The 17,809-nt window shown below is 36.2% G+C and overlaps 1 protein-coding gene across 2 annotated transcripts in view; it reads left to right on the forward strand.

The window, feature by feature from the left end:
• Nucleotides 1-17,809, forward strand: part of XPO4 (exportin 4) — a 77,445-nt gene that overhangs the window by 43,812 nt on the left and 15,824 nt on the right. For both annotated transcript variants that reach the window (XM_074932070.1, XM_074932079.1), the window contains exons 7-12: nucleotides 5,585-5,697; nucleotides 8,134-8,291; nucleotides 8,564-8,738; nucleotides 13,865-14,041; nucleotides 16,236-16,378; nucleotides 16,494-16,639. In XM_074932070.1, coding sequence (XP_074788171.1) covers nucleotides 5,585-5,697; nucleotides 8,134-8,291; nucleotides 8,564-8,738; nucleotides 13,865-14,041; nucleotides 16,236-16,378; nucleotides 16,494-16,639 — 912 coding nt within the window. The remainder of the gene's footprint in view (nucleotides 1-5,584; nucleotides 5,698-8,133; nucleotides 8,292-8,563; nucleotides 8,739-13,864; nucleotides 14,042-16,235; nucleotides 16,379-16,493; nucleotides 16,640-17,809) is intronic.

Genomic DNA, 17,809 nt, shown 5'->3' on the forward strand with positions numbered 1-17,809 from the left:
CAGCACTGTTAAATATCGTTTACTCAGATAAAACTAGTTTTAACTGCATCTTTTCTTAAATTAATGCTTTGACTCATCAAGGAAGTGCACGTGATCACTACTAAGGTGCAACCCTCTCCTTTACAATAGTGCCTTTAAGGTTCTCTCTCCTAGTATGTTGTCAGTGTCAAAAGTCTCCAGTTCAGGAGCTGAGTGTTGCTGTGCTTCGATGCACCTTGCCATGGTCATATATGTCCTGTGGAGTCAGGATGTAATTGTTATTTTTATTGTTTTATTTCCAGAGATGTTTCTGTTTCTAATTTTTTCTTGACTTTGGGATTTATCTGTTCTTAGCAGCCACATTCTAATGGACTTCAGATGAATGTCCTCAAATGTAAAAGTTCTTAAACAGATTTTTGTCCAGCTGTCTCCCATCTACAAAAAGGTGTCTAGTATCTGTCATTAGGAGCTGTCATAGAAGTATTTACCCCTTATTCATTAAGATATAGATTCTAGTACATGAATAAAGAGGAACTTGAGCTTTAGTTCTTCTTTTGGATTTAGTGCCTGTACTTGCTTGGAGGCAAGCTGGCAAATTTTCAAGTTAATGTAGAATAGAGGATTGAATTTAAAATAGAGGTTACGTAAACTGAATGGGATGTGCTCCACTAATGTGCATCATTGCTGTTCCATTGAAAATGGTGTGATGGCAGTTGTATGAACTGACTGAAGCTTTTGTCTGATCTGTACACTACTTTTTTTTAACTATGTATGTTCCTCAGCCACAGAGTTAAAGGAACTAAGCACTTAATTTCTGTTTTGAAAATGTCTCTTAAACCTCAAGTCAGAATGAGACACCTTTCTGGGAGATCCTGTGAACCATATAGTTCTGCAGGCTTTTAAGATTTGAACTCTCTCCAACTCAGATTTGTAGCATGTGTATGAATAACGGAAGTACATGAAAAACATAGGGAATGCTCCAGAAAACTTGAAGTTTGCCTTGGGGAATGATTCAGGTTGACATTGCTGCTGAAAAAAACATCCTGCCCTGGTACTTCTGATGAGCATGATACTGAGCAGGAAACCACCTGGCTGAAAACTTTTCTTAGCAGGTTGAGGTCCCCGGTTTGATTTGTTGCACAGCTACAGAAACGATTTAACCTGTACTGAGGAGTGACAACACAGATTTCCTTCAGCAGCAACGCTGCTTTCCTTAAGCCTTTTAAGTGTTTGTTAGCAGCCTGGGATTATCCTGAATTTACTACATCAGTCTGTCCTTATCTGAAAGATGAAGGGATGGTGTACTACCCTGGCTATTGTTTGGAATATAAAGAAAAATTCATTGTAACTAAAATTAAGAGATTTAAGAAAGTGCAAAAGAGAGCTGCGTTTTGCTTTTGTCAGACTTATCACTCTTACGTGAAAACTGACCTGACTTTGAAATCCCTGATGTTCGTAAATTATTTCTAGGGTACTTGTGTATTTTCTTGACAATCCTTTCTAGCAACTTTTAAGACAAACTTGAGCAAAACCAAGAAGATTGGCAGATCCCCAGAATTTGGTCATGATTGCACTAAGCATGTGTTTATTTATGTTGAACTTTTCAACAATTAGTGTTTCATCATTTGGATTTTCCTGAATTAATTCTGAAATCAGTTTGCAATGTAAGAACATCTTAAAAGCATTAATATCAGAAGAGGAAAAGAGACCAGTAATGACCCTTTTTATGAAGCAGAACTGATAAAATATATAGGTTTTTCCTCTTCTGGTCTCTTGCCCCAGTGGTTTTAATTTTCCAGTTTTGCAGCGATTTCTCATCAGCTTCCTAGATGGCAGCCAGTATATAGCGGAAAGTGGTTCTTGAGCTGTATCTGCATAGGTGCTTTAAGTGTAAGTTAGGCTTGAAGTGATTAGCTTGAATATTATTACCTGTATAACCATAGCAGCAAAACCTAGCAGGAGCTGCAGAATTCACTTGAGTGGTCAGCATGAGACTTGGTACTGGCATGGCCACACTGCTAGTGGCTCTGGAATTGGCCAGTTTTAAAATTAGCTTGGGTCTTCCTACACTACCTATGCCTGTCAGTGCAATCAGAGTCCAGCGTCTTCAACACAAAGTAGTTGTTCCATTCTCATGACAGTTAAGAATACTTGTGTTTAATGATTAAATATTTAAGCATACGTTCCTTCTCCTGAACGCTTGGGTATGTTTGCTGAGAGTGTAAGTTACAGAAAGATCTGTGAAGCATTTCTCCATAGGGGGCAGCAAGCCTCTGTGTCAGTTTTAGACAGTTGCTCATGGACTCATCCCATGTGCTTGGCTGAGTAGCTAGCAAGCCAGAGGAGATCTTAAAAATCCAAATAAAATCAGTATGTAAGCATTATAACACTGGATGGCAGATTTCAAGCAGTTACCTTGCTAATGCAGTTTTTTATTTGTAAGATACAAGTCTAAGACTGACAGAAAACTCTCCAGAAATGTTCCAACAACAACAGTAAAGTGATTAAAATAATTTCTAAAGAAAGATACTCGGGGCTTAGCCCTCCACGAGTTTTCCCTCTATTTCTGAGTTGTTCTTCACTCCTGTGGACAAATTTGTGAATGGAGTTCTGGCAGAAGAAATCTCAGCTTTGATTAATTTATTTTTTTTTTGAGCTCCTAATTTACTGCTTTGTGGGAGGGCAAGCCTTCCATCTCTTAGGAGAAAGACCGTGGGATTCATTCTCAGATACTAGAACTTGAGGGAAGTCCTGAAGTGAAACATTACAATCCCTCCTGGCTGCCTTAGAGTATTAAATACTTTGGTACTCGTCTTCACCCATCAGTCCCTTCCTGGGATAGAGGCAAAGGGTAGGAGGAAAACTGCACATTTGTTTCTTTTACTTTCTATTTTAATATGTTCCTCCAAGAGGCATATAAAACGGTTTTTTCCAAGTTACAATTTTAAAATTACAAATTTATAACTTAAAAAAAAATTACTCTTATTTTTCCATCTCATGAAACAAAACCAAGCATAGAACTAATGTCTACATACATCAATTTAAGCAAAGATAAAATCTGCCTCACGCAATACAGTCTCCTCCTCCTCTTCCTCTCTAGGCACTAATTAGCATATGAGCCTTAATATACACGAAGGCATCTAGTTAGTCTTATGCTGTTTAGTAGAGCTTGCTACGTGTTATTGAATAATCTGTTTTGATTCAAGCAGAAGTTTCTAGTCAATCAGTGTCCTAAGTCTTGTGAACTTGCTGAAATACTGCCATGCTTCTGTTTCCTAGCTTGGATTTCCATGTCTATGTTTTATAGTTGAGTGCTTACAAAACAATATTGTGCTGGTTCCGTACTTGTTTCCTAGCAACTATTGAAAAGTAAATTAATTTTGATAAAGACTGCATTTATCCTGTGTACATCCATGTGCTAGGTAATTTACTGCCCTTTTTTTTTCAGGTTTGGCATAAATGGACTGCTGCTAATAAGGCTGAACTATAGCACAGAATAAGTTGAGGTATTTCATGACAGCAGGCACTTCCACGGCCAGCTTACGCTAATGTTTGCGTCCATATAGCGTGTGATGGAAAATGGGTGTAAGATCTTCATAATAGGTGCAGGCATAATTTTTATTGTTCAGTGAATAGTTATTTTACCCACAAATCTGCTATTGTCAGATGTGTCATCAGTCCGTTAGCGTGAGAAACAGTACTAAAAATAACAGGATAGGGCTGCTAAATACTGATGCTTGTTAAAATAGTGACAGCAAACTAGCCCTTCTTTCATTCCACATGAAAAGCGTTATGTAGCTGGTCCCCTCTGTAGACTCAACTTAGTGAAGAGCAAATTGGTTTTCAGAGATTGATAATATATCTATGATCATCTCATGATATTGATGTATTTCCGAGCCAGTCATTTATTGGAGAGTTACAGCAAAGGACAGTGATCAATAAACAATTTTAAAATAGTGGTTTTTTCTAAAGCATTCTAAATGAAAAAAAAAAAAGCATGGCTTAATTTGCCAGATAAAATTAGTTTTAATATTACTTCTGATAAAGGATGATTGCATGTGGTACTTTCATGCCTTTTTTTTTTTTCATCTGGGAGAACTGAAGCATTTTTGATTACTTGAATTACATCTGTATTTCAGATGGAAGTAAAATAGACAATTCTGTGATTTTTTAGTTTTTCCCTATCTGACATAATGCAGATTTGGTACAGTTCAACACCCACTGATAACTTTGAAAATGGTGAAATTGGTTTTGGTTTGCACTAATGTAAAAATCCCTGATTGTTCTTATGCGTTATAATGTGCTGACAACAGTTCTGGACACATACCACCAGTGAAGGTCTGTGCTGTGGAAAAAGTCGCCTTTTTTGAATGTGGTTCTGTACACTGTTGTTGGGAAATTCTGGATTTGGCATAACTCAGAAGACAAGCATAAATAAACTAAAATTGTGCATCCTGTTTTGTGCCACAATTCATCATATTAAGCTAGCTGTTTGCTTTATATGTTGTTCTCTTAAACAAAATCCGTCAAAAGTTAAGGGGTCTGCTTTCTTGAATGATACCATTGTGAATTTATTTTCTTCTAGACCTACAAATACTTTGATACATGTTTTTTATAATACCTGATGACTTTACAGTACAAAAGTTAATGCAGTTCATTACCAGTAAGTAAATTTCATGCAGCTGAGCATGCTGTTACTTATTCTGATGGTTGGGTTTGAAGGGGATCGAAGAGGATAATGAAGGGTTTAAAAAAGACAAATGAAAATGTAAGTTGCTGAGCTAAAGCAGTTTTACCACTACTTGGATTGGGGGGTGTCACAGAAGGAAGAACTTCCAAAAATCTTTGTCAGTCTGCTCCCACAGAAGAGTGTTTATCAAAGACTGTAACCTTGTTTAAATGATTTTTGCTCATGCCTCTGCTTTTTCTGTACCTTTCTGTAGTATTTGCAGAATTTTGTAAATTAAGTTATGCCAAAACACATGGTGGGAACTGAAACGAATGCAAAATTATGGCTTCATGGTGTGAGCATTTTTCATGCACGTCTCATGTCTCTTGCAAACATGCGTTTAATATGACGATGCCTTGTGCCTCCTTATGCTTTTGTTCTTCACAGTGGGATTAAAAAATGTAGATTAATGCAGGGCTAACATATCTGCATTCTGTGACGCATATTTGGCTATTTAGAAAAATAGGATATAGATTTCAGTGAGCTATCTTTAGCTATCATAAGGGCGTTTAAAAAGCTGCCAGGAAAATTTTTTAGAAAATGATTTCCTATTTTGCATAAATTTTAACACCTGTTAATTGCGGTTGCTTTTTTCCCTTCTTGCTGTGTCACATTAGACACCCTGGTTATCAAAGTGATCGTATCACTATGGTATGTCTCATAATTATGATCAAACTGTTATCTAACATTCCTGGAGCATTCTTTTTTTCAATACTTAATACCTTTTATTCCTTGGCCTCATGCATGAATTATGCTGTGTATGTGAAGAGGCTTAAAGTTTGTTTCCATTACATTCTTTCTGAATGGATCCTGTTGTATCTAGGATTTTTTTAAAGCCAAGTAGGAATGTTATTGTTGACCTTGACACCAGATAACTGGGCAGACATTATATAGCTATGTTTGAATCCTCACAAAATGTGATGCTAAAGCCAACAGAATCCTGGCGTGAGACCCTCCTGGACAGCAGAGTTATGGAGCTTTTCTTTACAGTAAGTTTCTTTCTTCAACTTTCGTAGTCCAGACCACAGGGAAAGCAACTCCTTCCTGTTCTAAAACTGTATTGTTGGACTCTTCTTTTGCATCAGGTAGGACTGATTCTCTTAACTTCAGCTTGCTTATCAAAGCAAACAGAGGAATTGTATTTTTTCTAGGTCACCAAATATGTATTTTGCCTATAAATTGTTTTAAATTAATGATCATTAACAAAACAAAAAGTTGTATGTGGTATAGTTATCTAAACTTTTATACATTTCAGATTTCTGGGCGTGTACTTGTCAAACAAAACCAAGCATGATGAGCAGTAGTAGAGTGTATCTTTCAGATAAGGTGTAACGTCTTTCTAAAAAGATGAAATGAACAGTATGTGTTTCCTGATCATAAAGCACTTGCTGAATGGAACAGCTGAAAATAAGTAATGTAGTTGCAGTTTTCTAGCCAGTTTCAGCATACAGAATTATGCATCTTTTTCCTCGGCACAAAGTAAATCCAAACAAGTTAAAACAGATTAAGCTAGGAGGGGTGGGGAAGAAGTGGAGTTGGGAGAGGAGAATGTAATACTTAATTTCTACAATTTAAAAAACCCTGTTATATCAAAACCGGATAAAAACAGTACTGTTTTCTCTCAACAGCTGTAGAAAGAAGTTTGTAGTTGCTCAGCTAGGAGTTACTGCAGCAGCAACATACATTGGCTTATAAATTTGTTTATTGTGTTATTTTATCTTAAGATACATCCCTTGGGACCTGAGAATTCAGCATTCTCAGGCTATTTTCATTTTTGCAAAGGAGAGAAATATTGTGCTCAAAACTTGGACAAAGTTATTATTAGACAAAGTAAATGTAACTCTTCAGTGTTGTTTGAGAGTTGTCTGATATGTGTTTGGATACGTGACCTTACTTTATAGTTTTTTTTGATAAATTAGATTTTTTTAAAAAAATATTTTTTTTTTACTACAAGTTTATCTGTTCCGGTAGTTTTGAAAAAGTGAAAAAATCACTGGCAGAACTCTTAGCAGCTATACACAATCTGAACAGCTGTCTAGACTATCCAGACAGTTGCTACTGTCAGCTGTGAACCTCCACATGCAAATAACTTTTTGGCTTACATGTTAACCCTTTCTCGTTTAATAGTATGAAGTTGTCAGAGCTAGATATCTGTTTCTTTGGTTGGTTTACAATTACTTATTCATTATAAGAATAATATTTTTAATAACATGCAGAGTTGTTTTAATACATTTGCATTTTGCTTAATAGTAACCAAAACTTGCCTGTATTTGATTATTTTTGAATGAATGCTAGCCAGGGCAGTATGCTGTCAGTTTTGGTTTTAGATTCCTGATTTGCAATGGTCGAGGCTTGTAGTATTAGTTTGCTATTTGAAGTAATGTAAGTGAATGGTAGTAATTTATATTCATTTATCTGATCTGAGAAATTTTAATAACCTTGCAAAAATTGGCAGGACTGCCACATTAAAGAGAGAACCTTCAGTTCTAATCTCAGCCTAGTGTGGGACGTATGTTAGGAGGGGTATTTCTGTTCCAGGGTTCGTTTCTCCTGCCAGTTTGATCTTTCAGAGTTTAACTGTGCAGCTAATCCAACCAGTTATGAGTTGGGTGAAGTTGCAACTATAATGCCACAGAGAAATGGTTAGTGTTTTAATTGTTCTTCTATGTATAATATTGCTGAAATTATTTAAATTCGCTTCTGGGTGAAAAAGCTACACTATATTTATTGATACAGTAAATCTTACGTGAAAAAACAGGAGGCATGAGCCTAAGAAAATTCTTTAAATCCATACTTGACAATTAAAATAAGTATGTGAGAATATAACTGAAATATTAAGATTTGAATCTAGAAGGTCTCACAGGCAGAAGTAATGACATAACAGTTCACAGAAATCCAGGAAGATTACTGTTGGCCTTGTAATAATGTAAGGGTGTGCCGAGGAAGTGATGCATTCATTTTAGTATATGTCTTCAGTGTTTACCTCTGCTAAAGAAGCATCTATATAATCTTGATTGAACTTGTTGACTAACTTTAGCAAGACTCTGTAGCCTAGGCATAGTTAGCATAATAGAGATGACTGTCATTATTGCTGTTTTTAGAAGGAGCAGTATGTCTGACTGGCTGGCATCTGTTTCTCCCTTTAAGACATAACATTCAGTAGACAGTTCAATTTTCAACATGTAGGTGAGACTTAACTAAATATTAGTTTCAGTGAGTTAATTCAAGGCTTGCGATTTTGTGAGCTGAGTCACAATCTTGACATTTACTGTGGTTTCGAGAGTTGTAGAAACCCTTGAGTTTCAGACTGAATGGAAGTTATAGTAAGCTTTTTTTGGTGTGTGCTCTTTTGGATTGAGAGCCATGTGACTGTTGAAAGAACACCCTATTTTCTGCGTATTATTAACTATCTCACTTCCTGAAAGGTACATCGAAAAATCAGAGAAGATACAGATATGGCCCAAGATTCATTACAGTGTCTGGCACAGCTGGCGTCTTTGCACGGGCCAGTCTTTCCCGATGAAGGTTCACAAGTTGATTACCTGGCACACTTCATTGAGGGATTACTGAATACTATCAATGGGTATGTATGCCTGCTCTCTAAATTTAGATGGCATCTTTTAATCTTTAGTTCAGAGTGTAGCGTATCTGTGTGGAGAACTGGTATGGCTTGCTTATTTCTGGATATAATTTGTGTTTAGTGTTGGTTTACTGAAATTAAGAAAAGGCGGTTGAAAGTAGATGGTGCTTAAGTAATATGAAATAGGTTTATTGATTGAAAATGTAGCAACAAAATCAATTCGCTTCTGGCATTTTTGTTAAAGGCAAAAAACTAACTGCTATTTCTATCTATAGAATTGAAATAGAAGACTCTGAAGCAGTGGGAATTTCCAGTATTATCAGCAACCTGATAACTGTATTTCCTCGCAATATTTTAACGGCCATTCCAAATGAACTTTTCTCTTCATTTGTTAACTGCCTTGCACACCTCACTTGTTCTTTTGGAAGAAGTGCTGCCTTGGAAGAAGTGGTAAGTATCAGCTCTCAAATAGTTGGTTTTTGTTTCTCTATTTGCGATAAGCATAGGGGACATGAGAATTTGGCTGTTTTATTAATAACTGTTGTTAGTTTTTGTTCTAGATATTTCTGAAGTCACATCTGAGAAGATTTTTGTTTCAAACAGTGAACGTAATTGCACACTGTGTGCCTCTTTCAGATTTTGTTTGGATTTAAAGCACTTGTCTCATATTTTCATTTTTAAAAGAATTGATTCATTTAAACATATTAAAGTCTTTAAATGTGGCTGGCTTGCTCTTGTAGAACTTCTTTGAAAACTGTTGTAGATAATGAATGAGCTACAGTCCTGAAAGCTTAAAATGACTACATGAGCATATGGACAGACTGAAACTGAACTGCTGTCAAGAGTTCTGTTTTAAGTGAATGTAGCTGTTAAGATCTGTTGTTAACCCCATATTTCTAAGCTGTTCAAATCATCCCTTCATTGCTGACACAGTTCAAATGGTAATTCTGTGTACAAATCTAGCACAGGAATTCAGAGGGGTTTTTTTCTGTTTCCTTCTTTCAAACTTTGGTTGTAACATTAAAGAGCAGTTTGGATAGTCTAAGTCATCTGCTCCTAAAAATTGCATTAAAAAAAAACTTCTAAGGAGACCTAGTTTAAGGAAGAAAGCCCACAAGAAATAAGGTGAATAATCTTGCATTTAATCTGTTTATGTGCAGTAACTATTGATTTAAAATGAGGCTATCAAGATATTAGCCAATATTTCCCCATTGTCATTAAAAAGTATGAATTTTTACAGTTTTGCTGTATTGACTGTGTTTAATTACCTGCCTTTGAAAATAATTACACAATTATCTATAATTACACAGTTGATGGACATGCTTCTTTACTACAGATCACAGGTGTGTTAATTAGCACTCACTGCAGATCATGTCTGTGCTTTAAGGTTAAAATGCATTACATTTGGCCCAGTGCTCACTTAAACTTTCAAGTGTGTTCATGTCTTAATCAAAAAACTGGTGATTAAATTTAGAATCTAAAATACAGCTACTTTCTAAACTTGACTGGTCAAAACTTGCCCTGCTTTTGAGGTTTTCTAGTAGAAGATTGAACATAAGTTCTGGTGCTCACCAACACATTTAGACATGCATCTGAAGCCTTTACAGAAAAGCAAAACCACAGGCACCTATAATTTAAATTAAAGAGACTAAAGGAATATTGTTTCCTCAATTAGCCTCTTGTTACTTGAGAGTTAGAATATGCAACCATGTTTAATGAAAACAGTGCTCAACATAATGTCATTCAGAACACTTCATCTCTTGACAAAAGCTTATGGTAGCTTGTACCACTGTGTGGTACAAAGTTTGTTTTGGAAATCACTGGTCAGTTATGCCTGGTAAACTGTGCTGTCTACACTTAATATAATCCCATAGTTTTTGCTGAAGAAAGTATTTTCAGTATTAAACATAAATGTTCTGAGATTCAGCAACATCAGAGACAATGCAAGATTTGTTTGTTTTCACAAAGAATTTTCTCACTGTCCTTGAATCTTTATATCATTCTGTGGAAAGTGAAACATTACACTTTCACCCCTTCCATTCTGTCATAGCTCTTACAGATATCTCAACTTCATGCCGTTTCTCTGATTTCCAGGATGACTTTGAATTCTGTGCTGATGGGCCTTCAAAAAAATAATTCTTATACCTTAACAGTGTGTCAGCAGCAAGACATGCTACTGAAACTTTTAAGTTATTGTTGACTTAATCCAGATGGTGTGATGATACTGTGTGCTGTGCCTGTTGAAATACTACTTTGCATCCCTGAAAACAATCTTTAACCATGGCTGGGACATTCTTAAGCCAAATGTGTTCCCCGAGCTTCTTGCTTAGACTGTTTGTGGTGACACCTTGTGTGAGCTCATGTGCTGTCTGTAATTAAGAGCTGTTGATAGATAAAATCCTGCATGTATTGGGCTCAGAGTCCTCAGATAATATTTCTGGAACTTTTCAGAAATCTGACGTGCAGCAGAATGCAGGCAGGCATACTCCTTAAGCTTTTCTGGTTGGAAAAGCTGTTTTTCCCATATTTCTGCCGCTTCATATGCCAGCAGAACGTCTTGTGAATGTTGCAGAAACCCTGTCAGGCACACAGAATAAGACCTGCTATGGAAACTGTCAAAACTGGGAGGTCCTGAAACACAATATGCAAACTACTTCAAAGCAGCTAATACTGATTTTTCAACCAAGGGGGAAAACCCCACAATCTAATCATGTTCAAATGCTGTTTTACATTTTCTGCCTGTTGGGGTTGGGGAGATTGGCTGAAGGAAGCTGAAAACATTTGCCTGAACAGCTACACTGGTGGAGGGCAATAACTTTCAGCAATGCTAGGCATTACTTCATGGTGCAAGTTGGACCAGTAATCTCTTCCTTTAATAGCACTGGGTCTGAGAGAAGGTGCTTTTCCACAGCTGTGCATCACCTTGCTTAATCAACACTTAGCACTTAAGCAGAAGTAGAAATCAAATAGTCCATCTGAATTAGTAAAGAGTATGAACAGGATGTTAGATGAAAAGTCAAACAGAAATAAAAATTATAGTAAAGGCTTCTTCTCAGAATGAATCTTAATGCACTGTTCCTGTTTCATGATACTTAGAAGTATCATGTGATGGGAGAGATCGTTCTGAATTTGGTCCTTTCTGTTGTGCTTCCAGCTCTTTCCAGCTTGTTGCTACTTGACAGATTTTAGAAGTGTTCTTGCTTCAAAGAGTCATCAGACTGTGAAGGAAGATGTACCAATTTTCTTTCCGTTTCCCATACTAGAGAAATTAAGCATCTTTGCTTTGACTTTACTGGTTGTATCTTGCCTCTCTTGAAGATCTGAGTTCTGAACTGGGCTCTGCCATTGCTTCTGTTGCATCTATCAAAACGATTCAGCTCCCTGGTCTACAGCATTTCACTTAACTTACCTGTATGAGTATGACATCTTTGGTAACTAAAGCTGTATACTAGCTGTAGCTAATATAAAATACAGGAATTTTTGATAAGGTTCCTTTGTGACTAAATTTTTTACAATATGGATAAACTCTTTCTGCTATTTGGGCACATGCTTTATGGAGGCACTTATTAATCCTAGCTTCCTTATGAGGATATCATAAAGTGTTAAAAGCATTTTTTCCATGGCATTAACTTCTGTATTACCTTCTCAAATAAATGAATTTTGTCTGTTTATTCATTTATGCTCTGGAATTTTATAAATTATGTAAATATATTGCACACATGTCAGAATATTTCAGGATTGAATGTCTATGAATTTGTTTGTCCTTTAGCCTCTTAGTTTTTAAAAGACATGTTGTGGTGTCCATGCTAAATTTGTGGCTTATGCTAGTGTTGAATACAATTTTGCCTCTCTCCTTGTCATCTTCAGCTTTTGTTTTTGCACTTGCATCACTGTGTCTTGTATTTTAACGTCTGTAAATATGACCACTTTGCAGTTATAAAATGATGCTGTGAAGCTATCTTGAAATGCTTCCAATGTGGTATCAGTTTTCCCTCTTAATCAGTCATCCAGCCAATGTTTTCTTTTCCTTGCCTGTTCATCCAGCCGTGTTTGTAACTTCACTGAAAGTCAGGAATTCTTCTGTCTGGAGCATGATTAAGGCCGTAATATCCCTTTATTTCATCAAGGCATCATTTTACTAAGCTCTGCTATCTTAAAATAACTTCTGTGAGCAATCCTGTTGGTTAAAACTTGAGAAGACTTCCTAGAGAAATGTCCTGCTTTAGCAGCATGTTTATCTGTACAGTCACACTTAATTGTAATTGGATTTATTTACTAATGTTGAATTTTTGGCATCAAATAAAAATTTTTAGGTACACTAAAAATACTTTTAAAAAGAAATGGCCTCTTCGCTATTTGGTTCTTTAGTTTGCCTGTAACCCAGGACTTTCTTCTTCAGATAAGTTATTTCCTTTTGTAACTTACGTACTATGTAGAAACACATATGAATAACTAAAACCATCGAGCATCAGTTAAAACGTACCAAGTAATTGGAGATGCAGGCTTATGTGGAATTCTGCCTTTTTTTGTCCATAGAATGAGAAATTGCGTATTATCATCAAAACTGGCTACCTGTAGTAATGTCTCTTGAACACGTGCAATCTTACAGTTATTTCCTCTGGAGCAGAGAATCGCTATCTTTTCTCTCTCTGTTTCAGAAATAGTGGAATACATAGAAATCTATATGCATGTGTTCTAGGTTTGTCTATTTAAAAAGAAATGGCTCATTGTTTTGTTGTTACTAATAAGAGCTGAGATGCTCGGCATCTTTGGGGTAAAATCTCAGTAGCTCTTGTATTTAGGTAATTATTCATTAAAGGCTTAATTTAAAACTGGTTTGGTTTTGAACATCAGATAAAGAGAAATAGCTAAACACTTTGGCAGTTTTTTTAAAGCCTAGCAAGTGTGAAAGCTGCACTAACCTTTTCGATGTGTTGCTTCACATTGAATGACTCGAGCATGTCCAGAGAAGGGCAACAAAGCTGGTGCAGGGTCTGGAGCACAGGTCGTAGGAGGAGCGGCTGAGGGAACTGGGGGTGTTTAGTCTGGAGAAGAGGAGGCTGAGGGGAGACCTCACCACCCTTTACAGCTCCCTGAGAGGAGGGTGCAGAGAACTGGGGATGAGTCTCTTTAACCAAGTAATGAGTAATAGGACAAGAGGGAATGGCCTCAAGTTGTGCCAGGGAAGGTTTAGACTGGGTATTAGGAAGCATTTCTTTCCAGAAAAGGTTGTTAGGCGTTGGAATGGGCTGCCCAGGGAGGTGGTGGAGTCCCCATCCCTGGAGGTGTTTAAGAGTCGGGTCGACATAGCGCTGAGGGATCTGGTGTAGTTGGGAACTGTCAGTGGTAGGTTAATGGTTGGACTGGATGATCTTCAAGGTCTTTTCCAACCTAGATGATTCTGTGATTCAGTTCATTCTGATATTTTCTTGACTGTCCTTAGATGGGTTTTGTGATTGATTTTTTTTTTTAATTGCTTCAACATGAGAAGAACATTTGTTAAATAATAATGAATATAAGGATATTCCTCTGGTTTAGGAATAAGATTTTTGTTTTGTTTCTTTCATCTCTTACAGCTTGACAAAGATGACATGGTATATATGGAAGCATATGATAAGTTGCTGGAATCTTGGCTTACTTTGGTACAAGATGACAAACATTTCCATAAAGGTTTCTTTACCCAGCATGCTGTTCAGGTCTTTAATTCCTACATTCAGTGCCATCTAGCTGCTCCTGATGGTACAAGGAATTTGGTAAGCCCTCATTGTAGTAGTTCTTGATGATGTTACATAGTAACTAGCCCATGTCTTTTGGTGTGTACTATTATTATGTAGCTCATACTAGCTATTCTACTACAGCTAGAGTTTACTAACTGTATTACTATTGCTAGCATAGAATTAGTATTTGTGACCTCCAAAATGAAAAATTTGCTGCATTTGTTACTCAGTGTCATTTTCTAGTCTCTCATTCTGAGGAAGAAATAAAGGAATACAGAGTTGGAAATTGCTTAAAAAAAATTAGAAGAAAGTAAACCTGTTACTCAAAACAACATGCATCTTACTGTTCTTCCCACAGATGCAATGACTGAACTTCTGACCATCCTTCTCTGAACTAGGGTCCTAGTTAAATTCCCCAATGAAATGGGAAGCCTTTTATGCAGTTACCACCTTCCATACGTTATCTTTAAAGTATACTTTTGAAGTATAATTGACATGCATAAATATCTGAAAAAATGTAGAATTACTATGCTCCAACTAGAAGAAGCTTGCAGTATTATGTGGCTCTTTTGGATAAAATGAATTCCAGTTGAATTTTTGATGTGATTGTTCTAGAGAAAATCTAAAGTACCTCAAGTATCTCTTGAGCCATTGAGAAAGAAAGCAGATTAATCTTTTTGCCAGGAGTCTGGATCTTAATAAAATAGATTCTCATACAGAAAGTTGGAAGTAGATGTTGAATGACTTAATTATTGCATAGATTCAATTCAATAACTGTATAAAATCTCTCTTTAATTTGATGCTGTGCAACGGTCTCCAAGATACCTAATTCTGAAAAGCACCACATAAAACTTAATTCTGCTATCGCAATATGTAACAGATGGTAATAACAATGCCAAAACAGAGAGAAATATTTCAAAAGGGAACTTTGAGTTCATATCAGGCAGTCTTGACATAACTTGTATACACACAGGTTAATTCATGTCATTCTGTGAGATAAGTCATTTATCCCATGGGTAACCTTTTAAAAGCCACAGCTGGCATTTTAGAATGCTTCTTGTTCAATATCAAAGCAGTAACAGGAACTTTCAGTCTCAGAGCAGAGGCTCACCCTTCGGTAAACAGCTGCAACTTTGAAGTTGCCAAAAGAGAATGATTTGCAGGGTTACATAAAGAAAAGGTGGGTTAAAAGCACTTTGGATAAGGAGTTGTGTGTGGGTTCAGTTTTCCAGAGCCTTTATAGAAACAAAGCAGACTGATAGCTTTCTCTGTCACTTGTATTTTACTTTGTTAATTGTGTGAATCTAATGATTGTTTAGAGATTATTTTTTTTAAAAAAACATCAATACTTAGTTTCTGCATATCAGGGTTCCTATCTTCAAGAGTAAGGTCTAATTATTATTTAAGATAATGCAGCCAAGATAAACTCTGAGAAATCAAATAGTGTAACTTCTGCATCAGCAACAAATAAAACTGAGATGATGACTAGTAATAAGTCTTCTGTTTCCCTGAGGCTATAACATTTACTTTTTCCCCTTGAACAATGGGTTATGGAAAATCTTTAATGAAAGAGATGATTTTCATTTAATCATGAAAAATACTACTTATGTGATTTATGTAAGATCTCAGACAACTGAGAACAATATATTTGACTAATGAATAGGGTAAAGCATGAAGTTCCAGTATTTAAAATGGTTCTTGGTCTGCTGTATATATGATTTGAAATGTAAATATACTTCAGCAATCTTCTGACCACTGAGTTTGTGGACCATCTCTGTGAGCTGAAGTCATTCAGTACCTTTTGTCATACTTTTAGCAGAGGATGCTTGACAGAGCTGATTTATATACCCTGTGGTGTGAGGAAGCTGTTTTGCTATTGTCCAGCTTAACCTATTAATAACATGTATCAATTTTCATAACTCTTACCCCTGACTCTTTTCACAGTGAATCTTATGACTTGAGAGCACTAATGAAAATGGTAGCAAATGTATGATTAACTGAATGTGGCATTTTGCTAATGAGTTTGTGAAGTGCCAGTTTTAAACCAATGTGCAGCCGTGTTTACTCCTTGTTTAACTCTTCTGTGTCTAATTTAGTACAAGTCTGTTGTTTGTCTATGCAAAATACCTTGAAAGAAAAAGCCAAAATAATGTAGAAAATTGTGTCGATGATAAAATTTAACAAATATAATGCTAACTAGTTACTTCTAATTTTGTTGAAATAACCAAAGACTGCCAATGGCGTGGCCTCTCGGGAAGAAGAAGAAATAAGTGAACTGCAGGAAGATGACAGAGACCAGTTCTGTGACCAGTTGGCCAGTGTCGGCATGCTGGGGAGAATTGCTGCAGAACACTGTATACCTCTTCTTACAAGGTACAAAAAACCCAGTCATGAATGCAAATCAGTAAAGTCATCACATATGAAAACCCTGACTTTGCCAAAAAAAATTTTAAAACAGTGAAGTTATGTTAATGTTATTTGTCCACAGTTTATTAGAAGACCGAGTTACAAGGCTCCATGGTCAGTTGCAGAGACATCAGCAGCAGTTACTTGCCTCACCAGCATCAGGCTCAATTGATAATAAAGTGCTTGATGACCTGTATGAGGATATTCATTGGCTTATTTTAGTCACAGGTTAGTGAACAGCTTTAAATGACACCTATTCTGGTATTCTTATTGCATCTGAATCACCTTACGAAAAAGAAATTTCTGTATATCAACTACTATTAATTGACTATAAATTTTATCCCTTACGATGCGTTCATCTTACATACACTACTCGCAAAGTCTTTGTTTTACTTTCATCTGCCTCGAGTAACATGAATGTTATCTTTAAAAGGTTGATGAAATTTTTGCACAAGGTAATGTCACTTGAAAATTCCCACAACTAATTCTGTTATGGATTTTTTTTTGAGATGTGTTATCAGTCAGCCTATTCAAGAAATTAGTCTGTTCATGATATCAGTTGTGTTGTCTTGAGACACACAACTTTATAAGGAAATCCACATGAGTTCAGGATAACAGTATTACTCAGTGGTGGCAAAAAATCAAGTAAGTTCCAGAATCTCTCAATGTCGATGATCCACATCCTGGCATTTTGTTGTGTTTCAGGGAACTTGAATTTAGAACCTTTTTTGGTTTTGATTTTTAGATGGAACTATCTTACATCTGTTTGCAAAATCTAATAACTAAGACAGTGTCTGTACTTTGTTAGGAGAAATGTATACTTCATGAAGTATTTTGTGGGATCTTTTTGAACATCCAATGTTTTAGTCAGATGCTGACATGAATGTGTTTATAATATTTTTATATCACTGTGGGATGGAGTGTGTAGCTCACATATGGTTATGAGATCAGACATGGAAAACTATGACTAGAGCTGAAATTAATATTAATTATCTGGACACCAGGGTATTGTATAAAAATCCATGTTTCCCCTGATCTGCAGCTGCTATGCAAGGAAAACTTTATTGTAGCACATTTACTTGGTGTCTGAAAGCCTCTGGCAGACTTGAAATGTTAGCAGAACAGAAGTCTCAAATGGAATTGGTGGGGAAGCTGTAAAATAAGGACTTCTTAAATCACATAACAGAAGAAGAAAGTGACAACAAAATGTTGATTTCCCCCCCCCCCCCCTCAGTAGTTGAATTGACTGTAGTACTTTTACATGAAGCAAAGCTTATCTCTTTTTAATTTGTTTTTTAATTTGTTGGTTTCTTTTCCAGTCTTGGTTTCTTGTCACTTTAGTTTCTTCTTTACTGAATGGCTTTAAGGATTCTAAAGTTAACTTACACGTATTTAAAC

The sequence above is a fragment of the Athene noctua genome, chromosome 1 (assembly GCF_965140245.1).
Source record: "Athene noctua chromosome 1, bAthNoc1.hap1.1, whole genome shotgun sequence".
Taxonomy (NCBI): domain Eukaryota; kingdom Metazoa; phylum Chordata; class Aves; order Strigiformes; family Strigidae; genus Athene; species Athene noctua.